The following is a 26,895-nucleotide window of genomic DNA, read 5'->3' on the forward strand; positions in this document are numbered from 1 at the left end:
GAGGAAGAGGAGAGAGAGATGGAGGAAGAGGAGAGAGGGAAGAAGAGGAGAGAGAGATGGAGGAAGAGGAGAGAGAGATGGAGGAAGAGGAGAGAGAGATGGAGGAAGAGGAGAGAGAGAGGAAGAGGAGAGAGAGATGAAGGAAGAGGAGAGAGAGAGGGAGGAAGAGAGGGAAGAAGAGGAGAAAGAGAGGGATGGAGGAGGAGAAAGAGAGGGAGGAGGAGGAGAAAGAGAGGGAGGAGGAGGAGGAAGCAGCTGGGAGAATCAACAGAGATCTGCAACTTGATATTGGCGGAGTTGTGCCACGGCCACTTTCCATCGTTCCATCCACTGGTCAAACGTTGAGCCGTTTACTTTAACCCATGGCACGGCATGTTGAGCAGGCTGCGTTTCCCTGTGGAAGACAGAAAACAAAAAAAAAATGTATGCACATCATCATCATAATTGTCATCATCATTTAACGTCCGTTGTCCATGCTGGCATGGGTTGGTCAGTTTGACCGGGGCAGGTAAGCTGGAAGGCTGCACCAGACTCCAGTCCGATTTGCCATGGTTTCCCATGGCTGGAGGACCTTCCTAACACCAACCACTCCAAATGTGTAATGGGTGCTTTTACGTGACACCGGCATGGGTGCCACTTGCTCGATACTGGAGTGCATTTATGTGCCACCAACACAGGTGCCATATGCGTGACACTGGTATCTGCCACGACTGCGATTTTGCTTGGCTTGATGGGTCTTCCTCTCAAGCACGACAAAATGCCAAAAGTCTTGGTTATTGCCTGCATGAGGCCCAACACTTATATATATTTCTTTATTGCCCACAAGGGGCTAAACATAGAGGGGACAAATAAGGAAAGACAAAGGGATTAAGTCAGTTACATCGACCTCAGTGCGAAACTGGTACTTTATTTATCGACCCTTTCATCCTTTCGGGGTCGATAAATAAAGTACCAGTTTTGCACTGGGGTCAATGTAACCGACTTAATCCCTTTGTCTTTCCTTATTTGTCCCCTCTATGTTTAGCCCCTTGTGGACAATAAAGAAATATCATCATCATCATCATCGTTTAGCGTCCGCTTTCCATGCTAGCATGGGTTGGACGGGTCAACTGGGGTCTGTGAAGCTGGAAGGCTTCGTCAGGCCCAGTCAGATCTGGCAGTGTTTCTACAGCTGGATGCCCTTCCTAACGCCAATATATACATTATATATACACATACATAAATACATGTCACACACATACATACACTGTATGATTGTGTGTATGTATATATATATATATATATATATATATATATATATACACACACACACACACACACACTGGAATACTAGATCTCGAAGCAAATAAAGCTATGAATAATAGCCATACTGAGTTTAAAAAGTCAGAGGCCACCCAATATTTACATATTTATATGCTATTGTTTATAGCTTTATGCGCTTCGAGACCCATTATTCCAACGAAAAGAATTATTTCACTTTCTCTCCAAAGTTAACAAATACTTATGGCATGAAAAAAAACATATATATATCATAATCATCCTCATCATTTAACATCCATTTTTCCATGCTGGCATGATTGGACAGGCTGAAGGGCTGGCAGGCTGAAGGGCTGCACAGTCATCTGGTTGGTTGCACGCCCTTCCTAACACCAGCCACTTTACAAAATGTACCAGGTGCTCTTTACATGACACCGGCACAGGTGCCTTCTACATGGAGCCAGCACGAGTGCCTTTTATGCGGCACTGGCACCGGTACTTACACACTCACACATACAAACATCATCATCATCGTTTAACGTCCGTTCTCCATGCTAGCATGGGTTGGACAGTTCGACCGGGGATCTGGGAGGCCAGAAGGCTGCACCAGGCTCCAGTCTGATCTGGCAGTGTTTCTACGGCTGGATGCCCTTCCTAACGCCAACCACTCCGTGAGTGTAGTGGGTGCTTTTTACGTCCCACCGGCACAGGTGCCAGGCGAGGCTGGCAACGGCCACAATCGGATAGGTGCATTTTACGTGCCACCGGCACGGAAGCCAGCCGAGGCGGCACTGGCATCAGCCACGATTCGGATGGTGCTTTTTACGTGCCATATATATATATATATATATTATATATATATATATATTATATTATATTATATTAAATTAGAGATAAAACCACTATTAGGCAAATCAAACAGTGAAAATCATAAGCCAATACATAGAAATAAAATTAATTAAAAAATATGAAAAATATAAAATATAAAAATCCAATTAAAATATTTAAATTAATAAATTAAACTTATAAATTTTAAATATATATATATATATTTTTATTATTATTTTATTTATTTATTTATTCATCATCATCATCATCGTCGTTTAACGTCCGTTCTCCATGCTAGCATGGGTTGGACGGTTCGACCGGGGTTCTGGGAAGCCAGAAGGCTGCACCAGGCTCCAGTCTAATTTGGCAATGTTTCTACAGCTGGATGCCCTTCCTAACGCCAACCACTCCGTGAGTGTAGTGGGTGCTTTTTACGTGCCACCTGCACAGGTGCCAGGCGGGGCTGGCAACGGCCACGGTCAGATTGGTGTATTTTATGTGCCACCGGCACGGAAGCCAGTCGAGCGGCGGTGCTGGCATCGGCCACGAGTCGGATAGTGCTTTTTACGTACCACCAGACCAGGGATCCTGGCTGGTTCAATTCGATTTCGATTTCGCTTGCCCCAACATGTCTTCACAAGCAAAGGGGGTTGGCAAGGGTGCCTGTCGTACGGCCGCATTGGAGTATTTTACGTGCCACGGCCACGAGTCGGATAGTGCTTTTTACGTACCACCAGACCAGGGATCCTGGCTGGTTCAATTCGATTTCGATTTCGCTTGCCCCAACATGTCTTCACAAGCAAAGGGGGTTGGCATGGTGTGCTGTCGTACGGTCGCATTGGAGTATTTTACGTGCCACGGCCACGAGTCGGATAGTGCTTTTTACGTACCACCAGGCCAGGGATCCTGGCTGGTTCAATTCGGTTTCGCTTGCCCCAACATGTCTTCGCAAGCATGGGGGGTTGGCATGGGTGTCTGTCGTCGGATGAGATTCTATATCGACTTCGCTTGCCTCAACCGGTCTTTGTGTCCAAGGGAGGAAAGGCATTCATAAGTGGGCTGGGCTCACTTGTCCTGCCTGGTCTTCTCACGTACAGAATATTTCCAAAGGTCTCGGTCTCTGGTCATTTCCTCAGTGAGGCCTAAAGTTCGAAGGTCGTGCTTCACCACCTCATCCCAGGTTTTCCTGGGTCTACCTCTTCCACGGGTTCCCTCAACTGCTAGGGATTGGCACTTTCTCACACACCTATCTTCATCCATTCTCGCCACATGACCATACCAGCGCAATCGTCTCTCTTGCACACCACAACTGATGCTTCTTAGGTACAACATTTCTCTCAAGGTGCTAACGCTCTGTCGAGTATGTACACTGACATACACATCCATCGGAGCATACTGGCTTCATTCCTCACGAGCTTACGCATGTCCTCAGCAGTCACGGCCCATGTTTCGCTGCCATGTAGCATGGCTGTTCGTACACACGCATCATACAGTCTGCCTTTTACTCTGAGCGAGAGGCCTTTAGTCACCAGCAGAGGTAAGAGCTCCCTAAACTTTGCCCAGGCTATTCTTGCTTATTATTCAGGCTTATTATATATATATACTAGCAGTATCACCCGGCGTTGCTCGGGTTTGTAAGGGAAATAACTAAAAAGCATTTTTAGAGAGTTATAGCCAAAAAATGGAAAAAAATGATGATAAATTTTTTTTAGTTAAAAAGGTCGAGTTGCGTCTCCTAGACAGTCTGTGGTTTGTGTTTCTGATTCTCGACCCCATGTCGAATTTATCGATTTTTTCAGAACTGGGGGAACTTTTCAAAATTTTCGCTGCGTTAGTTTTGAATTATGACATTGGGCTATGTGTGTGTCAAGTTTCATCAGAATCGGTTGAAAGCCGTGGTCAGGGTGAGGGTACAAGCAAACAGACACACAGAAACACACACAGACAAACTGCCGTTTATATATAGAGAGAAGAGATATATATATATATATGTGTGTGTGTGTGTGTGTATATATATATACACACAGAGTAACATCATCATCATTACATATTTGGGAGTTTTTCCATGGTTCTACACACTGCAGGAATGGTAAAGAATGAGCGAATGAAGAACAAGGAGGAATTTAGCAATGAAAAGAGAAACATCAAGAACGGTCAGCCTCTTACCATTCTTCGATTCGGCGCTTCAGCACTGACAGGGAATTGATGTCTGACACAACTTTCTTCAGGTTCTGCTTTAGATTCTGGTGTATTGAGGTCTGGATTTCATGTTCGCTTTGGTTCAGCATTTCAAAGAGTTCTGAGACAAAGACAGAGAAGACGCACTCAAAACAGAGATAAGAATATGGACAGGCTCGTCAATGTATGTGTGTGTGTGTGTGTGTGTGTGTGTGTGTGTATGTATGTATGTATGCATATATACACCTAAAGATTTGTGTGTGTTTCCTCCCTGCCAGTTTGACAACAGGTGTTAGTTTGTTTATGTCATTGTAGCTCAGCAGTTCAGCAAAAGAGATCGATACAAAAAGTACCAGGCCAAAATATTTGGTACTGGGGGCATAGGGTCAATTCCATCATCACCACCACCACCATTATCATTTAATGTCCATTTTCCAAGCTGGCATGGGTTTGACAGTTTGAGCTGGAGCCAGTAAGTTAGAGAGCCGCACACCTGACTGAAACGAGTAAAAGATACGAGGAAAAATCAAAATGCGAATTACCTTCGAGTTTCTCAATGATTTCCACTTCGTTTCCAGAATCCGACTGATTCGAGGTTGCATCGGTGGCAAGGTTTTGGATCAACTGGTTCTTCATAATGTTCGCTTTCAATTGGCTGATGTGAGCCAGTATATGCTCTGGGGCCTAAAATAAACAAAGTACAAACTGCACATAGCTTTTTACTTAATAAATCACCACCATCACCATCATATTAGAGATAAAACCTCTATTATGCAACTCAAACAGTGATAGACATAAACCAATACATAAATAACAAATAAAATAAAATATATATATATATATATATATGTATATCTGTATCTATCCATCTATCTATCTATCTATCTATCTATATATGTATCTTTACAAAAATGTATATATGTATATACACATATTGATGTATATATATTTGTATATGCACTTATAATACAGATATATAAATGCATACACACAAACACACACACACACACACAAGTACACCTACACACACACACACACCTACACACCACACACACACCTACACACACACACACACACTCATATTCCAGCATGAATTCTTTTTCCCATTTTTATTTTTTTAACTCTGAAATTTTAAAAGTACTTTTGTGATTCATAACCATATTTAGTTGTCATCCATGAAATGCATTAACCATTTGTTAATACCATTCTGTAAATATGTACATGAAGATATCTGCGGCTTTATATAGCTATGGTAAGACCTCACCTGGAATTTGCATCACCGGTCTGGAACCCCTATCTTGCCCAGGATATCAATCGTCTGGAAGCTGTTCAGTGACGTGCAACCAAAAGAATAACCTCCATCAGGCATTTGCCATATTCTGAACGCCTTACTTCCCTGGGCATGGACACATTGAAACTCCTACATCTGGCAGCTGACTTGGCAGACACCCATAAAATTATCAACCATCTTACAAACAATAACTCTGAGCACCTTTTCAAACTCCACCCGTCTAACACCCGTGGACATATTTACAAAGTCAGAAAACAGCACAGCTCCCATGACTTCAGGAAACATTTTTTCACGTTGAGAGTTGCTGAAGCATGGAACAAACTGCCGGCATCAGTTGTTAGTTGTCGGAGCACTGCATCCTTCAAAACTTCCATGCTTCCTGAGAGATTCACCAACACTACACCTGATTTTCTCCCCTCTATACACACGCTGAAGCATGGAACAAACTGCCAGCATCGGTTGTTAGTTGTCGGAGCACTGCATCCTTCAAAACTTCCATGCTTTCTGAGATTCGCCAACACTACACCTGATTTTCTCCCCTCCATACACACACAAGCATGTATCTGACTCATACATTGTTCGCTTCCCAGACATTTGTACATTACTGCATATGCTTTATATGCACTTTCTGACAAGTTGTGGTGCACCTGAGCACTGTATACAATAATTTCATTATATTATATTATCATCATATAACGTTCGTTTTTCCATGTTGGACAGTCTGTCAGGAACTGGTGAGGCCCGGGGGTCACATTTGGCACCATTTGTTTGTCTTGGCATGCTTTCTGTGTGATACAGTGATGTGGAAATATGGAAACCATAGCGACAACATCAAGGGCAATGATGAAGGGATGGCAATTACATTAACGAGAACATCGTTTTTAAATCCGCTTTTCCATGCTGGTATGAGTTGGATGAGACTTAGTGATGCTGGGCTTCATGGAGGGATGTCTTTATAGAGTTAACTGGCTGCTTTTTTACATGACACAAGCACCAACGTTCTTTACATGGCACCAGTGTTTTTCATGCGATGCCAGCATCTGGTACTGGGGCCACAGAAAAAGCACTGATGTTGGTGCCGCATCAAATCACTGTTACTGGTGCCATGTAAAAAGCATCAGTGTTTCTTACGTGGCACCAGCTTCAGTGCCAGTCGCACATAAAAGGCACCCAATACACTCTCAGAGTGGTTGGCATTAGGAAGGACATCCAGCTGTAGAAACACTGCCAGATCAGATTGGAGCCTGGTGCAGATTGGAGCCTGGTGCAGATTGGAGCCTGGTCCAACCCTTGCCAGCATGAGAAGCGGATATTAAACGATGATGATGATTCACACAGAATTAATCCTGCATTATCTTGCGGCTTCAAGATTCTGATAAGGTAACTCTTAATTTATGTGCAGCTGTATGTATTATATATGCGTGTCATATATATGTTTATATATATATATATATATATAAAAATCATCATAATCATCATCATCGATTAACGTCTGTTTCCCATGCTGGCATGGGTTGGACAATTTGACTAAGGTCTGGAGAGCCAGCTGCTGCGCCATGCACCAATCTGATCTTGCAGAGTTTCTACAACTGGATGCCCTTCCTAATGCCAACCACTCCAAGAGTGTAGTGGGCACTTTTTACATGCCACCAGCACAGGAACCAGTAAGGCGGCACTGGCATCAGTCACAATCTGTTAGTGCCTCTTACGTGCCACAGCCGCGCGAGAGCCAGTCAGGTGGACCTGATATTGCAGGGTTGGTGTGAGAGGCTAAATTTGACCTGCCTGAACGTAAAACAGGCAGAACGTATTGGCCAGATGTGGCTGGATGTGGGCAGATTTAGCTGGCTGTAGCTGGTTTTAAATCTAAAGAGTTAAACAATCACACCACTGGAACCTCGAAGTTATAGTATTGGAATGGAAGCACTCCGTCGGTTATGACGACGAGGTTTCCGGTTGATCCGATCAACGGAACAGCCTGCTCGTGAAATTAACGTGTAAGTGGCTGAGCACTCCACAGACACGTGTACCCTTAACGTAGTTCTCAGGGATATTCAGCGTGACACAGAGAGTGACAAGGCCGGCCCCTTTGAAGTACAGGTACAACAGAAACAGGAAATAAGAGTGAGAGAAAGTTGTGGTGAAATAGTACAGCAGGGATCACCACCACCCCCTGCCGGAGCCTCGTGGAACTTTAGGCATTTTCACTCAATAAACACTCACAACGCCCGGTCTGGGAATTGAAACCACGATCCTACGACCGCGAGTCCGCTGCCCTAACCACTGGGCCATTGCGCCTCCACAGTTATGGGATAATGCAGGATTAAATCAAAATGATGTGAATAAATAAACATTAGAATTGACAGAATAACTTGAATACCAAAGGCTTAAAGGATTATCCCTTGGTTTTGGTAATCCACATGGAACTCACCTTAAACATCGGGAAGTCTACTGCTCTAAGTATTCCTCGGAGACAGTTCTCGGAGTTGAGTACAAAATCTGGATTCAGCTGGTTTATAGACAATTCGGTCCTGGGGATTTTACATCTGAAAATATTAAACGTAGTTTAAAACAACAGCCCAGTGAATTTATTGTTACTGTATCCATGCTTGTGTGTATATATACATACATACATATATTACATACATATATATATACACACACACACACACATACATACATACACACGCAATGTGTACGTCATCATCATTTAACGTCCTTTTTTTCCGTGCTGGCATGGGTTAGACGGTTCGACAAGAACACACACCAGCAGCAGCAGCAACAACAACAACAGGAGCGAAAAAGTTTCAACTTGCTAAAAACAATCGTCTTAAAAATGGAAGGGCGACTTTGTTCATTTAGCACTAAACACACCAAATAAACATGGAATGGTCATGGTTGGAACGTCTACGGCGTTAAGTTCACTAACACTAACCCCTCCTGGGACTAAACTGAGCCGCAAGAAACACTCACATCAATAACACAATCAGGACTAGAAATTAAAAAAACAGAAGGGAGATAACAACGAAATGCATATAACGGTAAAGAAACCAGAGTTGTTTCCCTTCGGTAAGTAAACTTCTGCGAGCCAGGAAGGTTTGTTGTAAGGTTTTCATAAAAATAGCCGATGAACCTTCCTCTAATCCAGCCACGGGCAACCTTTTTGAGAAGTTGGACACATGGGATAATAGCTCGTCATCAAGCGGGCCCGCACTTTAGAAAAACTCTCAGGCCACAGTTTTACTACGACTGCCCTCATCAAACCCTACAGCCTAGCTTTCGCAATAGAAAAGACACGGACGTGAATGTTGTTCAGAGAATCTGCAAAAGGCGGTGGATTCGGGGCATCGCTGGTGCGCCGAATCCACAAAATATGTTGCAGCACTTCTTGTGGTTCTTTATAATCGGAGTTCGAACCCAAGTGGGACCGAATCTACCTTTTTTCCTTCTGTGATCGATAATATAAAATACCTATTTCTTTATTACCTACAAGGGGTTAAACACAGAGGGGACAAACAAGGGCAGACAAACGGATTAAGTCGATTACATCGACCCCAGTGCGTAACTGGTACTTAATTTATCGACCCCCGAAAGGATGAAAGGCAAAGTCGACCTCAGCAGAATTTGAACTCAGAACGTAACAGCAGACAACCACCCTAGGAGAAGGGCTGAGAGAAATATTACAGACTTGGACAAATATTTGACAGTGTCTTGTGCTGGGAAATTATGTACCGAGTTCGACTACAAGTGACGTCTGCGTCTCCTTCTGGGGTCGATAAAATAAAGCCCTGTACAAAAGAACTGGATGCCCTTCCTAACGCCAACCACTCCGAGAGTGTAGTGGGTGCTTTTCATGTGCCACCTGCACAGGTGCCAGACGAGGCTGGCAAACGACCACGATCGGATGGTGCTGTTTACGTGCCACCGGCACGGGGGCCAGACGAGGCTGGCAAACGGCCACGAATGGATGGTGCTTTTTACGTGCCACCGACACGGAGACCAGTCAGGGTGGCGCTGGCAACGGCCACGTTCGGATGGTTCTCTTACGTGCCACCGGCACGTATCTCAGCTACAATTTCCATTGATTTCAATCAGCATCAATGGTATGAGACCAAAGTGACCCCCTACCACTCGTACAATCAACCATTGACATGCAACCAAGGTATTACATCTTAACTTACCCATTGACATCAACCGTCATCAGATGAGGCAATGAAGCATCAAGAAATTTGGTTACTTCATCTGTGACCACATTTTTAAGGTCCCCCTCAAAATGTCGAACAGATTCCTTGTGGGGGACAAGTTTCTCTTTAACAAAGTTTACCATCTGGAAGTAGAAAAATATAAACAGCAGATAAATATATCATCATCATCATCATTTAATATCTGTTGTCCATGCTGGCATGGTTGGATGGTCTGACCAGGTGTGGCAAGCTAGAAGGCTGCACCAGACTCCAGTCTGATTTGGACATGGTTTCTACGGCTGGATGCCCTTCCTAACACCAATCACTCCAAAAGTGTTGCCGGCACGGGTGCCATTTGCATGACCCCGGTATCTGCCACAACTGCGATTTTACTTGGCTTGATGAGTCCTCTTCTCAAGGACAACATAATGCCAAAGGTCTCCATCATTACCTCTGTGAGGCCAGCACTCAAAAGACACTTCAAAGGTCTCAATCATTGGCTCCATGAGGACCAACATTCAAAAGGTGCTTTGAAGATCTCCATCATTGCCTCTGTGAGACCGAACACTCAAAAGACAATTCAAAGGTCTCAATCATTAGCTCCATGGGGCCCAACATTCAAAAGACACTTCAAAGGTCTCAGTCACTGCCTCCGTGAGGCCCAACGCTCACAGCTTTTACCTACATTAGCTTCAAATTTTGGCACACATGGACAGTAATTTGGGGGGAGGGTGTAAGCCGATTGCATAATAATAAATGCCCTGATACAGTACCAGGCAGTGGCTCTCATGGCTTCTGATCTTAACTGATTGGAAGTGTTATCATGTACATAGTTTTGTCTTAGTATAAAAGATGGGCTACAGCAAATATTCTGCTCAATACCACAGATTTGTTTGTCAGTTGCTTGTCCTTAACCAGTTGAGCATGTCCCTTAGTGGTTGACAGTATGTGCCTCTCTGATCCTGATGGGTATACTGGGCTTCGTATATTTTATCCCAGTGTCACTTTCATGGCATGCACTGCTCTCTCACTCAATAATAATAATAATTTTTTTTTTTACTACCCACAAGGGGCTAAACACAGAGGGGACAAACAAGGACAGACAAACGGATTAAGTCGATTACATCGACCCCAGTGCGTAACTGGTACTTAATTTATCAACCCCGAAAAGATGAAAGGCAAAGTCGACCTCGGCGGAATTTGAACTCAGAACTTAACGGCAGACGAAGCACAGTAATAATGGTTTCAAATTTTGCCATAAGAGCAGCAATTTTGGTGGGAGGGAATGGGTTGATTACATTGACCCCAGTACGCAACTGGTACTTAATTTATCGACCCTGAAAGGATGAAAGGCAAAGTCAACTTCGGCAGAATTTGAACTCAGAATGTAGCCACAGGCAAAATACCATTAAGTATTCCACCCAGAATGCTAATGATTTTGCTAGCTTGCCACCTTAATAATAACGATGATAATAATAATAATAATAATGATAATAATAACATTGTTGTTGTTGCAAGCTTGCAGAATCGTTAACACATGCTTAGCAGCATTTTGCTTGTCCTTACATTCCAAGTTCAAGTTCTGCCGAAGCTGACTTCACCTTTTATCCTTTCAGGGTCACCAAAACAGGTACCAGTTGAATACTGGGGATCAATGTAATTGACTTACCCTTGTCCTGAAATTGCTGGCCTTGTGCCAAAATTTGAAATTATTGTTATTATTATTATTATTATTATTGAGTGAGAGAGCAGTGCATGCCATCAAAGTGACACAGGGGTACAATTATACGAAGCCCAGTATACCCATCATGACTAACCGTCTGATAAGGGTACACCAAGCACATGCATCACAACCATATGTGCACGACTTAGTGATCTCATATCAAGATAAACAGCACATGACCTTGCAGGTGGGGCCCAGTTTGAATTTTCTTCAGGTCGAGTAACCCATCCCGCTCAAAAGGTCGCTGAATAAGAGTTGTTTAAGGTTGTTGAACGAAACACCCATGTTTCCAGAGGTGAATTATTCAAACCCCAAAGAATCCCTTTCAACACATGGCTATGATGCTCATCATCATCGTTTAACGTCCGCTTTCCATGCTAGCATGGGTTGAACAGTTCAACTGGGGTCTGGGAAGCCGGAAGGCTGCACCAAGCCCAGTCTGATCTGGCAATGTTTCTACGGCTGGATGCCCTTCTTAACGCCAACCACTCCGAGAGTGTAGTGGGTGCTTTTTATGTGCCACCTGCACAGGTGCCAGACGAGGCTGGCAAACAGCCATGATCGGATGGTGCTTTTTATGTGCCACCGGTACAGGGGCCAGGCCTTTGCTAAGGCAGAGGTATTGTTTTCAGTCGGCTCAGGTTGATATTTAAAAATTCCTATTTTATAAAAAAAATGCAAAGAAATTCAGGTGAGATGATGATTACCTGAATATGGCCGTTATCTAGCTCGCTCTTGGATGAGTAGAAATCTTCATGGAGTTCTTGAATCAGATCACTTTTCTTTTGCTGAAAAGAAAAAAAAAAAAGACAAGATCAATAATTATGACTGTTTGAAGAAACACTGATGCTGCCCCGATGCAGCCATACTTCCTACTTTTTCCCCAGGTCCCACCCTGACACTTTACCCCAACCAACTTTTATCTCCCTTCCTATATGTTCCTTCTCGAGCCATGCCAGTCTCATAAGGGCCGGTTTCCTGGTGTCAGTGGCGCAGAAATTCCCCACCTGGATGGGACGCCAGTCCATCGCAGTGTTACACATTTTTGCCAGCTAAGTGGACTGGAGCAACATGAAATACTCTCTTTTACTCTTTTACTTGTTTCAGTCATTTGACTGTGGCCATGCTGGAGCACCGCCTTTAATCGAGCAACTCGACCCCGGGACCTATTCTTTTGTAAGCCCAGTACTTATTCTATCGGTCTCTTTTGCCAAACCACTAAGTGACGGGGACATAAACACACCAGCATCGGTTGTCAAGCAATGCTAGGGGGATAAACACAGACACACAAACATACACATATATATATATACATATATACGACGGGCTTCTTCCAGTTTCCGTCTACCAAATCCACTCACAAGGCTTTGGTCGGCCCGAGGCTATAGCAGAAGACACTTGCCCAAGGTGCCACGCAGTGGGACTGAACCCGGAACAATGTGGTTGGTAAGCAAGCTACTTACCACACAGCCATCCTGCGCCTGAACTGTTTTGCTCAAGAACACAATGCATCGCCCGGTCCAGGAATCGAAACCACAACCTTACAATCACGAGTTCAACACCCTAGCCACTAAGCCAGGCATCTCCACAGCTCCCTTCCCAGCTCCACCCTGGTTACTCTCACCCACTCTTCTACAATGCAAACAGCCGGGAATCTCTTCTGCAGCTAGAAATCTGTTCTGACCCCTTCCTTCACGCTCAAACCTTTCGGCACCCAGCATAAAGCTGCCTCCCTCTCTCTACTATGGCCCTACTCGGTTGAAGGGGGGATTTTAGTCTTGCAAGCTGTGTGGCCACCTTCATCATCATCGTTCGACCGTGGTCGAGACAATGGAATTTACCATGCTACGCCAGACTTCACGGTCCATCATGGCATTACGGAGGTCCTGTTGCTGGATGCCTGTATCCCTGGAGATTACATCAGGGTAGGAGAGTGTGCGCCCTCTGGTATTGCGAGTAGTATTGTGGCCACCTTATCAGCATTGGTGCCACATAGAATGCACCCAGAGCACACTCTGCAAAGGGGGCTGGCATATTAGGAAGGGCATCCAGCCAAAGTAGGAAACCATGTCGAAGTAGACACTGGAGCTTGGTGGTATCGTATGAGCCATCGGATTCTGTCAAACCATCCAAATCATGCAGATATTAAATGATGGCGATGGTGGTGATGATGATGATGGCGATGATGATTGTAGTGATGATGAAGGCAATGACGATGGTGGTGATGATGGTGGTGGTAACGGTGGTGGTGATGATGGTGGTGGTTGTGATAGTGGTGGTGGTGGTGATGATGGTGGTAACAATGGTGGTGGTGGTAGTGGTGATGATGGTGATGATTATGGTAGTGATGGTAATGGTGTTGGTGTTGGTGATGATGGTGGTGGTAACAGTGGTGGTGGTAACAGTGGTGGTGGTGGTAGTGGTGATGATGGTGATGATGGAGGTGGTTGTGATGTGGTGGTGGTGGTGGTGGTGGTGGTGGTAGTGGTGATGATGGTGGTGGTGGTAGTGGTGATGATGGTGGTGGTGGTAGTGGTGATGATGGTGATGATGGCGATGATGATGGTGGTGGTGATGAAGGCAATGATGGTGGTGGTGGTGTTGATGACGAGGTTATGATGATTGTAGTGATGACAATGATGACGACAATGATGATGATGTCCAGTTAACTGAAATTTGGCCACGTGGCTGTGGGACGAAGGGAAGAAAAGACAAAAATTTGAATTTATTTTCTCTTCCATCTACCGGAAACACACCAAAATAACACAGCAAGTGACCAGTGGTCAGTTGTATGAAACCATGAAACCAAGGATTAAAAGGGGCAACTCACAATTAACGTTTGCATGTTCTCGATCCGTTCCTGTTTCTTCTCCAGGAGCTTCTTTTCTCCGTCTCCTTTCAGAAGTTCCTCTCTCAGTCGGCAGGTTTCTTTCTCAAGGCAACTCATGGAGGCCTCAAGACCAGCAGCTTGGACTTCTCTCTGCAACAGGTCCCTAAATTGTAACAGAGAAGGGCAAAAAAGAATAACATACTGAATGACACTCTTTTACTTGTTTCAGTCATTTGACTGCGGCCATGCTGGAGCACCGCCTTTTAGTTGAGCAAATCGACCCCGGGACTTATTCTTTGTAAGCCCAGTACTTATTCTATCGGTCTCTTTTGCCGAACCGCTAAGTGACGGGGACGTAAACACACCAGCATCGGTTGTCAAGCAATGCTAGGGGGACAAACACAGACACACAAACATACACGCACACACATATATATATACATATATACGACAGGCTTCTTTCAGTTTCCGTCTACCAAATCCACTCACAAGGCATTGGTCGGCCCGGGGCTATAGCAGAAGACACTTGCCCAAGATGCCACGCAGTGGGACTGAACCCGGAACCATGTGGCTGGTTAGCAAGCTACTTACCACACAGCCACTCCTGCGCCTTCACCACCATCATCATCATCATCATCTGTCCATTTCCCATGCTGGCATGAGTTGGACATCTTGACACGAGCTGGTAAGACAGGCTCCAATTATCTGGTTTTGGGCACGAATTTCTATGGCTGGACGGCCCTTTGTAACCCAAACCACTTTACAGGGTGTACTGGGTGCTTTTTTATGTCGCACCAGCACCAACATGTATGTATTTGTGTATACATGTATGTATTCCTATATATATATATATATATATATATATATATATATCTGCCTCTAATGGAACTATCTCCAATATCTCATGAGTATAACCTCACACACTAAGATGTCTAGAGAACTCAAATGTATTTTAGCTGATGAGTACGGGACACTTTTATCTGCTGCAATTTTTGCAACTTGTAATAAAGCCTGTCTTTGTATGAAACAATTGTACTAAAACCAATCCATTCTTGTTGCTTCTTTCTCGTATATATATATATATATATATATATATTAATCAATATAGGGAGGCAAAAAATTTTGTAGAATTCCTTTGCCCCCAGCGGCCTAGTGGGAAAAAATTAAATAGTCATAAACCATTTTTAAGTTCAATATCACAATCAAGGAACGGCCATAATAGGCCATTCACCCACTAGAAATAACAGCCAAAAAGCGGTTGAAGCTTTTTGGCTGTTATTTCTAGTGGGTGAATGGCCTATTATGGCCGTTCCTTGATTGTGATATATATATATATATATATAATATATATATATATCATCGTTTAGCATCCGCTTTCCATGCTAGCATGGTTTGGACGGTGCAACTGGGGTCTGGGAAGCCAGAAGGCTGCACCAGGTCCAGTCTGATCTGGCAATGTTTCTACGGCTGGATGCCCTTCCTAATGCCAACCACCCCATATATATATATATATATAAATATATATGTGTGTGTGTATATATATATATATATATATATAGGGAGTGTTTACAAAAAAAACAAAAGACAAAGACAGGTGGTGTACAAAACAAACAGATGCATTAGTATAACGCTCAGGAATAGAAAAAGTCTTTTACGTTTTGAGCGTGCGCTCTTCTACAGAAAGAGACACAGAAAAAACAAGGAGAGAAAAAAAATGTGTGTAGTGGCTAACGATCTATCATGGATATATATATTTATATATATATAATATATATATATATATATATATACATACATAGAGAGAGAGAGAGAGAGAGATCGCTAGCCACTAAACCTTTTTCTATTTCCTCTCTCTGCTTATTTCTGTGTTCCTTTCTGTCGAAGAGCATAGGCTCAAAATGTAAAAGACTTTCTCACTTCCCAAACGTTAAACTAATACATCTGTTTGTTGTTTATACACTTGTCTTTGAGTAAATCCCAACTATATAGGCATAGGAGTGGCTGTGTGGTAAGTAGCTTGTTTACCAACCACATGGTTCCGGGTTCAGTCGCACTGCGTGGCACCTTGGGCAAGTGTCTTCTACTATAGTCTCGGGTCGACCACAGCCTTGTGAGTGGATTTGGTAGACGGAAACTGAAAGAAGCCCGTCATATCATCATCATCATCATCATCATTTAGCGTCCGTTTTCCATGCTAGCATGGGTTGGACGGTTCTACTGGGGTCTGTGAAGCCAGAAGGCTTCATCAGGCCCAGTCAAATCTGGCAGTGTTTCTACGGCTGGATGCCCTTCCTAACGCCAACCACTCCGTGAGTGTAGTGGGTGCTTTTTACGTGCCACCCGCACTGGTGCCAGACAGAGCTGGCAAACGGCCACGAACGGATGGTGCTTTTTATGTGCCAACCGGCACGAGGGCCAGGCGAGGCTGGCAACGGACACGAAACGGGGCGGTGCTGGCAACGGTCGCGAAACGGAAAGTTCTCTTACATGCCACCGGCACTGGTAACACATCTGCAATTTCCATTGATCGATTTCCATTGATCGATTTCGATTCTGATCCTCACTTGCCTCAATGGGTCTTCACAAGCAGAGTTTCGACATGCCACCGGCACTGGTAGCACATCCGCAATTTCCATTGATCGATTTCGATTCTGATATATATGTATATATATATATATGTGTGTGTGTGTGTGTGCGTGTATGTATGTATGTCAGTGTTTGTCCCCCTAGCGTTGCTTGACAACCGATGCTGGTGTGTTTATGTCCCTGTCACTTAGTGGTTCAGCAAAAGAGACTGATAGAATAAGTACTGGGCTTACAAAGAATAAGTCCCGGGGTTGAGTTGCTCAATTAAAGGCGGTGCTCCAGCATGACCGCAGTCAAATGACTGAAACAAGTAAAAGAGTAAAAGAGAGAGTAAAAGAGTATATATATATATGTATATATATATATATATATATATATATATACATCACAAATACATGCATATATAAAAATGCATGTGTGTGTGTGTGTGTGTGAGTGTATTTGTGTCTCCATGTCTTGACCTTGTGTGTGATAGCTGTAAAAAAGCTTCACTGTCATACAAGCAGTGTCGTTTGTTTCCAGTCTTCCATGGAAACAAGTCTTGGCAACAGGATGGCAACAGAAAGCTCAGTCCAGCTATTGAAAAAACCCTCCTCCACAAATGTAGCCCACTCCATGACATCATGGGAAAGTGGACAGTAAGACAATGATGATGATAATGACAATTTTTTCTTGGTGTCATGTTTGTCTGCGTATCCCTGAATCTCATCCGCCTTGGCACTTAACCATGCGTCTTGCATGAGGCGGAGTTTTGCCTGGACTGTGCTGCGAACGTTGTTGAAACCAGCCTTCTTTGCCGTGCAGGTGGTGTCATTTTGGTGGGCCCGCAGCAGACGGCGTTTCTCTTCCAGGAGCTTTTGGATTTCCTGGTCGTTTTTGTCGAACCAGTCCTGGTGGTTCCTCGTAACTTGGCCTAGAGTTTGAAGGGCGATGGAATGAACCGTGTCCCTGAATGATTCCCAATGATCATGATGGTGGTGATGATGATGGAGATGTTTCTACATCACAAAAGAAAAGAAATGAAAATGGTAAATAGAATGAAAATAGAAAGAGCTTCAAGAAGCCTGAAGATTGCTTACTTAGCCATCGACATCTTTTGTGGATCATCCTCAAGGATCTCCTGCAGAAGGGCGTTGGCCACTTTGAGCATCTCTTCCACTTGAAGTTTATCTTTCTGGTTCTGGGTCTGAAGATTCTTCGTGTTGATGTCCTTCATTATGTGAGATTTCTGGCTTTCCTAAAAAAAAACAAAAATAAAAAAAACCTTACTGTTTTTATATATAAGGCGCAGGAGTGGCTGTGTGGTAAGTAGCTTGCTTCCCAACCGCATGGTTCCGGGTTCAGTCCCACTGCATGGCACATTGGGCAAGTGTCTTCCACTATAGCCTCAGGCCGACCAATGCCTTGTGAGTGGATTTGGGAGGCAGAAACTGAAAGAAGCCCATCACATAAATGTGTGTGTGTGTGTGAGTATTTGTCCCTCAACATTGCTTGACAACCAACGTTGGTGTGTTTACATCCCCGTAACTTAGCGGTTCAGCAAGAGAGACCGATAGAGTAAGTACTAGGCTTACAAAGAAAAAGTCCTGGGGTCGATTCGCTCGATGGAAGACGGTGCTCCAGCATGGCCGCAATCAAATGACTGAAACAAGTAAAAGAATAAAAGAATATATTACATGAATATATATTGTCTTTTTTTTAATTGTTTCAGTTATTTGACTGCGGCCATGCTGGAGCACGGCCTTGAAGGGTTTTAGTCAAACAAGTCGACCCCAGGAGTTACTTTGCTTTAAGCCTAGTACTAATTCTATTAGTCTCTTTTGCAGAACCACTAAGTTACAGGACGTAAACACACCAACACCGGTTGTGAAGTAGTGATGGGAGACAAACACACACACATATATATATATATAAAGATATATATACGATGGGCTTCTTTCACTTTCCAACTACCAAATCTACTCACAAGGCTTTGGTCAGCCCAACCCTCGAAAGGGGCTTTTTACATGCCACCAGTACATGAGAATTAATATGAGTACCTTACTCTTTACTCTCTTTACTTGTTTCAGTCATTTGACTGCAGCCATGCTGGAGCACCGCCTTTAGTCGAGCAAATCGACCCCGGGACTTATTCTTTGTAAGCCCAGTACTTATTCTATCGGTCTCTTTTGCACCATCCGAATCATGGCCAATGCCAGCGCCGCCTCAACTGGCTTCCGTGCCGGTGGCATGTAAAATGCACCAATCCGATCGTGGCCGTTGCCAACCTCGCCTGGCACCTGTGTAGGTGGGACGTAAAAAGCACCCACTACACTCATGGAGTGGTTGGCGTTAGGAAGGGCATCCAGCTGTAGAAACACTGCCAGATCAGACTGGGCCTGGTGCAGCCTTCTGGCTTCCCAGATCCCCAGTCGAACCGTCCAACCCATGCTAGCATGGAGAACGGACGTTAAACGATGATGATGATGATGATATATACGACAGTCTTCTTTCAGTTTCCGTCTACCAAATTCATTCACAAGGCTTTGGTCGGTATGGGGCTATAGCAGAAGACACTTGCCCAAGATGCCATGCAGTGGGACTGAACCCGAAACCATGTGGTTGGTAGCAAGCTACTTACCACACAGCCACTCCTGCGCCTATGAATTCTTTGAATTATTTGGAAGGCTGGCTGGAAGTAACTAACCATTGGTGTTACTTAGGTAATCTAATTGATGGAGGAAAACGGAGTCCTGAACGTAAAATCATCAGAGATGAGATGGAGATGGTTAAATCCTTTCAGCGTTCAGATTTATTCTGAACATAATGCTTTTTCGTTCGCATTCTTCTGAATTCCTCAGGTGTTATCTTGTAGCTTTGAGATTTCAAAGGTATACTCTCTCTCTCTCTTTTACACTTTTACTTGTTTCAGCCATTTGACTGCGGCCATGCTGGAGCACCGCCTTTAATCGAGCAACTCGATCTCGGGACTTATTCTTTTGTAAGCCCAGTACTTATTCTATCGATCTCTTTTGCTGAACTGCTAAGTGACGGGGACATAAACACACCAGCATCGGTTGTCAAGCGATGTTGGGGGGACAAACACAGACACACAAACATATACACACACATACATATATATATATGACGGGCTTCTTTCAGTTTCCGTCTACCAAATCCACTCACAAGGCTTTGGTCGGTCCGAGGCTATAGTAGAAGGCACTTGCCCAAGGTGCCATGCAGTGGGACTGAACCCAGGACTATGTGGTTGGTAAGCAAGCTACTTACCACACAGCCACTCCTACACCTATGATTGTTTAATTTTAGAATGACTTTGTAGGGTAGGTGGAAGAAGCCAGATCCGGCCTGTCTAAGCATATTTGGGCCAGATATGGCTAGTTCAAATGCTAAAGCAGTGCTTTTCAAACTTTTTGCTGGAGCGGAACCCCAAGGAAACATTCCACTGGCTCGAGGAACCCCTGTGCAATAATTTAATAGTTTTATGCACACATATCTGCACAGGAGAATTAAAAATTACTGCCGATTTTAGCAGTTTTGTAACTTCTTGCGGAACCCCTGGACTGTACTGGCGGAACCCTGGTTGAAAACCTCTGTGCTAAAGGGTTATGGGTAAAAATAAGAGGTAAAAAATACAAAAGGGAAAGCAATGGGAACCAAGTAAACTTTGTAAGGTTTACTGGTCTTGGGCCCCTGTTTCAGCAATGGGAACCAAGTAAACTTTATAAGGTTTACTAGTCTTGGGCCCCTGTTTCAGATTGTGTGCTTATATTAGGCCCAAGATCAGTAAACCTTATAAAGTTTACTTGGTCCCCATTGCTTTCCTTTAAATCACCTCCTACAACAACCACACACTTTACTAAGGAGATTATTTTCTGAAGAACTTACCAATATCTGTTGATCGACATTCTGCTGGAGAATTTGGTTTGGAGTGGAACCGTTTGATGTCTGGTCTTCATATTTTTTCCTGCAAAACAACATAAAATTACATAATGGTTTCAGGTTTTTGGCACGAGGCCAACAATTTCAGGAAAGGGGCTAAAGTCGGTTACATCAACCCCAGTGCACAACTGATACACATTTTATTGACCCCTGAAAGGATGAAAGACAAAGCTGACCTCGGTGGAATTTGAACCTAGTACGGAGAGACAACTGAAATGCTATGAAACATTTTGCCCAGCATGCTAACGATTCTGCCAGCCAAAATTATATAAGAATAATAATAATAATTCTTTCTAATATAGGCACACAGTCTGAAATTTCATAGGGAGGGGCACCTGACTACATAAACCTCAACGCTCGCCTGGTGCTTAGTTTATCGACTTCAAAAGAATGAAAAGCAAAGTCAACCTCGGCGGAATTTGAACTCACAACGTAACAGCAAAGGAAATACCACTAAGCATTTCGCCCGATGTCCTAACGTTTCTGCCAGCTCGCCGCGCAAACTACCAGAAAGTATTTCATCTAGCATGCTAACAATTCTGCCAGTTCACTATACTACTACTACTAATAATAATAATAATAATAATAATAATAACAATAATAACAACAATAATAATAATAATCCTACTTTAATTTTGAAAGTTCTGCTTCAAAATTTAATTCTGTGGTTTTCTGGCCCAAACTGCAACTCGCTTCATTTGTCATATTTATCAGAGTTTCCATAATGCTGCTTGCAGGGAACTTCCCCATGGTTGATTCCACCGTTTCCTGCCAGTTCCTCTGTAATATCTCCTCATCATCTTGGTTCCGACTGAGACAACAAATGCGAAAGTGAAAAAAGAAAAAAAGAATTTAAAAAAAAACAATGAAAGAAAAAACAAAAAAGAAAAAGCAAAAAGAAATATTTCACAAAGTTTAATTATTGGTTGAGTGGATAAAGAGCTGGGTGGGCAACATACTCAGCGATTGTGGGTTCAAGTCTACTTGATGTCACTCAAGTTTCTTTTTCCAAAGAAAAATTTATTGACATTTGGGGGTTGATGGTAGTCTCCTGGAGTCTGAAAAAAATGGTTCGGCAATTTCTTTCTGGTCAACCACACAAATGATTTGTTTATAGTGATTGAATGAATGAGCTGTACAATAGGTAATTCCCTCCTGAACAGGTGAACGTCAGGTGTCAAAGTGATTGCAGAGCAACGTGAGGTGAAGTGTCTTGCTCAAGAATGCAAAGCGCCACCTAGTCTAGGAACTGAAACCACGATCTCGTGATTTTGAGTGCAACACGGAAACCACAAAGTGGAAACCCAATGGAAAGTCCGCAGGAGTGGCTGTGTGGTATGTAGCTTGCTAACCAACCACATGGTTCCGGGTTCAGTCCCACTGCGTGACATCTTGGGCAAGTGTCTTCTGCTATAGCCTCAGGCTGACCAATGCCTTGTGAGTGGATTTGGTAGACGGAAACTGAAAGAAGCCCGTCGTATATATGTATATATATATATATGTATGTGTGTGTGTGTTTGTGTGTCTGTGTTTGTCCCCCTAGCATTGCTTGACAACCGATGCTGGTGTGTTTACGTCCCCGTCACTTAGCGGTTCGGCAAAAGAGACCGATAGAATAAGTACTGGGCTTACAAAAGAATAAGTCCCGGGGTCGATTAGCTCGGCTAAAGGCGGTGCTCCAGCATGGCCGCAGTCAAATGACTGAAACATGTAAAAGAGTAAAAAGAGTAGGCCCATCATCATCATTTAATGTCCATCTTCCATGCATGGATGGCTAGGATGGTTGACAGGCGCCAGCCAGGTAGAAAAAAAACTACCCTAGACTACTATGTCTGGTTTGGCAGGTATTTTACGGCTGGATGCCCTTCCCAACACCAACCATGCAGAGTGGACCCAGTGCTGTTTACGTGGCACCAGCACAGGGGAGGTTAGTTTTGGCATGACTTTTACAGCTGGATGCCCTTCCTAATGCCAACCACTTTACAGTGTGGAATGGATACTCTTTATGTGGCACCAACACTGACAGGGTCACCAAGTACCTTGCAAGATAAGGAATTATAAGAGGGGCAGGGCAGTTGAGAAGGGGAACTTGTGTCATCTTTATAGTTAATTACTTGCAGCAAATAACAATGATGATATAATCAGCATCGTTTAACGTCCATTTTCCATGCTGGCATGGGTTAGATGGTTCAACTGAGGTCTGGAGAGCCAGCAGCTGCACCAGGCTCCAATCTGATCTGGTAATGTTTCTACAGCTTGATGCCCTTCCTAATGCCAACCACTCCAAGAGTGCTTTTTACGTGCCACCAGCATGGGAGCCAGTCAGGCAGACCTGGCATCAACCACGTTCGGATGGTGCTTTTTACGTGCCACCAGCACGGGAACCAGTCCCTTATAAACTCATCAAAACCCCTGCTAAAATTAATGAAATACTTACAGAGCTTGGTTGTTCTGATGCATATCCAAGAGGTCTTTGTATATTTTCTCAATATTTTCACGAACATTTTTCTGAGTGGGAAAAAAAAAGGGGGGAAGAAATTATATTAATATGAGTTTATAAGGGAACATCTTACAAAAATTATGAGTATCAGAGAAGCGTGTGTATGTATTGAGAGCTGAGAATGTGTGAGTGGGGGGGGGGTATGTGAAATGAGGTATGTGTTATAGAGAGTTGGTGTGTGTGTGTGTGTGTGTGAGACAGTAAAAAAGAATGCATATGCATGAGAGAGGGAGTATACAAATGAGTGTGTGTGACTATAATGGATGGGTAGGTGAGTTGGTGGGGGTAATTACACTGGCATGGTTCATATGAAGTCAGTAGCTGACCACTGAAGTCCAAGATAAAAGACTTCCACATGCTGGTAGAGGCATGTATGTTTCAGGGACAGAAAAAAACTAAGGAAGTGGTACGGTTAGATCTCAGGATGTTGGGACTCACAGATGGGACTGTTTATTCCTTCTCGAGCCATGCCTGGCTCATAAGGGCTGGTTTCCCAGTTTCCTTGCCGTATAGGTTCCCCACCTGGACGGGGCCGCCAGTCCATCGCAGGTGAGCTGCAAGATGCAGGAGGAAAGAGTAAGAGAAAGTTGTGGCGAAAGAGTCAGCAGAAGTTCGCCATTACCGTCTGCCGGAGCAGCGTGGAGCTTAGGTATTTCGCTCACAAACACACACATCACCCGGTCTGAGATTCGAACCCGCGATCCCTCGACCGCGTATCCACTGCTCTAACCACTAGGCCATGTGCCTCCACACACAGATGGGATGGCACAGGATGAAACCCAAGTGATAATTTAGCTTTGATCCTATGTTCCATCCAGCATCCATATCATCATCATCATTTAACATCTGTTTCCATGTGGCATGGGTTGGATGGTTTGACAGGAGCTGGTCAGCAAGGGGGGCTGCACCAGGCCCCAACTGTCAGCTTTGGTAGGGTTTCTATGGCCAGATGCCCTTCCTAACACCAATCAGTTTATAGAGTGTACTGCGTGCTTTTTACGTAGTGCCAGCACAGTTGCTAAAAATTCCTATTATTTAAAGCTCCATGTGGTCAAGAGTGAATAAGGTGTAGATTGGAGGGGAGGGGCATTTGCAATGGATGATTTGTACAGGAGTGATTACTTCTGCCTTAGCGAAGGCAGAGGTATTGTTTTTAGTCATGTTTGTTTGTCCGTGGACAAGATATCTCAAGAACCGTTGGATGGATTCAGATGAAACTTTCAGGGATGTTTGGCCTCATGACTGGCATGAACTGATTAGATTTTGGGATAGATCCGGTACTAGATAAGGATTCTGGATTATTTGTTATATTTACTTTACATGAAGTATTAGGATCTTATGTTGACTTTCAAGTCTTTCTCTGATTATCTCCCTTGAAAGCACGCTCATAGTTTCCACATAAGCTATGGTGGCGTTGCTGTTTCCAAAGTTTTGCTTTCATTTCTCTATTATCAATTCTACTCACAACTCTCAAACTACATAAACAAACGGTAGCAAAACCGTTCAGAAATTAAATAATACTAATATATTCAGTAACAATAATAAATTTAATTTATCCTCAACCATTTTTAGTTTTACCAATTTTGAATCAAAATCAAAATCAAAATCGTAATCTATCAACATCAATGGAATTTGTAGCTGTGATACCAGTGCTGGTGGCACGTAAGAGAACCATCCGAACATGGCCATAGCCAGCGCCGCCCGACTGGCCTCCGTGCCGGTGGCACGTAAAAAGCACCATCCGACCGTGGCTGTTGCCAGCTTCATCTGGTCCCCATGCCGGTGGCACGTAAAAAGCACCATCCGATCATGGCTGTTTGCCAGCCTCGTCTGGCACCTGTGCCGGTGGCACGTAAAAGGCACCCACAAAACTCATGGAGTGGTTGGCGTTAGGAAGGGCATCCAGCCGTAGAAACATTGCCAGATCAGACTGGGCCTGGTGCAGCCTTCTGGCGTCCCAGACCCCAGTTGAACCGTCTAACCCATGCCAGCATGGAAAGCGGACGTTAAATGATGATGATGAATATATCACTCCTGTTTAAAACCTCTTACCTAGTTGACAATTGCATTTCTAGCTCTGCTTTGAAGGAAGCTTTACTTCTTGGACTCATGTTTTTGTACGCAATGATGTTATTAAACCTCCGTTAACAGCACCGTATGCAGGTCCTTTCCGTCTTCTTTCACGCATGGATAAATTTTTCACTGTAGACCTTAATGGTCGTAAAGACACTATATCAGTGGATAAACTAAAAAAAGGGCTTCATAGAAAAAACTGTCCCTGTTCCCACTGCAGACGACACGCAGTCCAGCAATGGTAATTACAAACAAGGTCAGCACCTCCACCTTCACATTCCTTGATATATATAAATTGTGACGAAGGTTTGGTGGAAGATTTTAATTCAAAACTTATGAAAACAAAGCATTTGTACTACAGAGCCAGAAGTGGTTTCAGCCGGGTTCGTAACAAAAGGGTTAATGCCAAACAGTGAGACTGAACTTGTGGTTGCAGAGGGGCAAATTCTGCTCATTTAGGGCTGACCTGTAGCTAAACAACTCCTGTAAGAAGAAGGAGAAGAAGAAGAAGAAGGAGGAGGAGGAGGAGACGACGAAGAAGAAGAAGAAGGAAAAGAAGAAGAAAAAGAAGAAGGAGAAGAAGAAGAAAACGAAGAAGGAGGAGAAGGAGAAAAAGAAGAAGAAGAAGGAAAAGGAGGGGTGATTTACCTGGCAGGATGTTTCAGTTTTGTTGGAGGAGTTGACACAATAATAGAGCCTTGCCTCCCTGAAGAAGAAATAAAGAAAAACATTAAAATACATTAGAATTCACTAAATTTATCTTAGGGTGTGGCTGAAAGTTTACATCAGCAAGATACGGATTGGGAAGCAAACTTTTCTAAACATTAGAAAATGGAACAAAACAAAAAAAAAGCAAGGAACAAAAATTAAATCAATAACAGGCGTAGGAATGGCTGTGTGGTAAGTAGCTTGCTTATCAACCACATGGTTCCGGGTTCAGTCCCACTGCGTGGCACCTCGGGCAAATGTCTTCTACTATAGACACAGGTTGACCAAAGCCTTGTGAGTGGATTTGGTAGACGGAAACTGAAAGAAGCCCGTCGTATATACTCTCTCATACACACACACACCCTTATGTTTGAGTAGGTCATTCAACCCTATTATCTCCCCTAATTTCGCTCTCGCGTCTCATGTTTGATCTTTGACCTCTGGCCGAAATCAGATCGCCATGTTGATTCGTTAGTTATTGCACGCATATTTTTTTCACTCCTTCTTTCTGTGTTTTTTTTCTCTGTGAATCTTTCTGTTGAAGAGCGTAGGCTCGAAACATTAAAGACCTGTTTTATTTATATTTCCTGAGCGCCATACTAATACAATTGTTTGTTTGTTTTCCACCTGCCTTCGTCTTTTGTCTATTTTCATAAAGCTTCCCGTTATATATATATATATGTGTGTGTGTGTTTGTATGTCTGTGTTTGTCCCCCCCAACATCACTTGACAACCGATGCTTGTCTGTTTACGTCCCCATAACTTAGCGGTTCGGCAAAAGCAACCGATAGAGTAAGT

General features: G+C 43.7%; 1 protein-coding gene across 1 annotated transcript in view; it reads right to left on the reverse strand.

Moving 5' to 3' along the window:
* Positions 1 to 241: 241 nt before the first annotated feature.
* The window catches only part of LOC115221421 (HAUS augmin-like complex subunit 5), a 35,819-nt gene continuing 9,165 nt past the window's right edge, over positions 242 to 26,895 (reverse strand). The window contains exons 7-18 of the mRNA XM_029791602.2: positions 26,038 to 26,095; positions 23,254 to 23,324; positions 21,445 to 21,627; positions 20,763 to 20,841; positions 17,957 to 18,114; positions 14,292 to 14,454; positions 12,169 to 12,249; positions 9,736 to 9,881; positions 7,986 to 8,100; positions 4,806 to 4,947; positions 4,252 to 4,384; positions 242 to 394 (exon numbers count right to left, since the gene is read on the reverse strand). Coding sequence (XP_029647462.1) covers positions 265 to 394; positions 4,252 to 4,384; positions 4,806 to 4,947; positions 7,986 to 8,100; positions 9,736 to 9,881; positions 12,169 to 12,249; positions 14,292 to 14,454; positions 17,957 to 18,114; positions 20,763 to 20,841; positions 21,445 to 21,627; positions 23,254 to 23,324; positions 26,038 to 26,095 — 1,459 coding nt within the window. The 3' untranslated portion in view covers positions 242 to 264. The remainder of the gene's footprint in view (positions 395 to 4,251; positions 4,385 to 4,805; positions 4,948 to 7,985; positions 8,101 to 9,735; positions 9,882 to 12,168; positions 12,250 to 14,291; positions 14,455 to 17,956; positions 18,115 to 20,762; positions 20,842 to 21,444; positions 21,628 to 23,253; positions 23,325 to 26,037; positions 26,096 to 26,895) is intronic.

The sequence above is a fragment of the Octopus sinensis genome, linkage group LG18 (assembly GCF_006345805.1).
Source record: "Octopus sinensis linkage group LG18, ASM634580v1, whole genome shotgun sequence".
NCBI classification, from domain to species: Eukaryota; Metazoa; Mollusca; class Cephalopoda; order Octopoda; family Octopodidae; genus Octopus; species Octopus sinensis.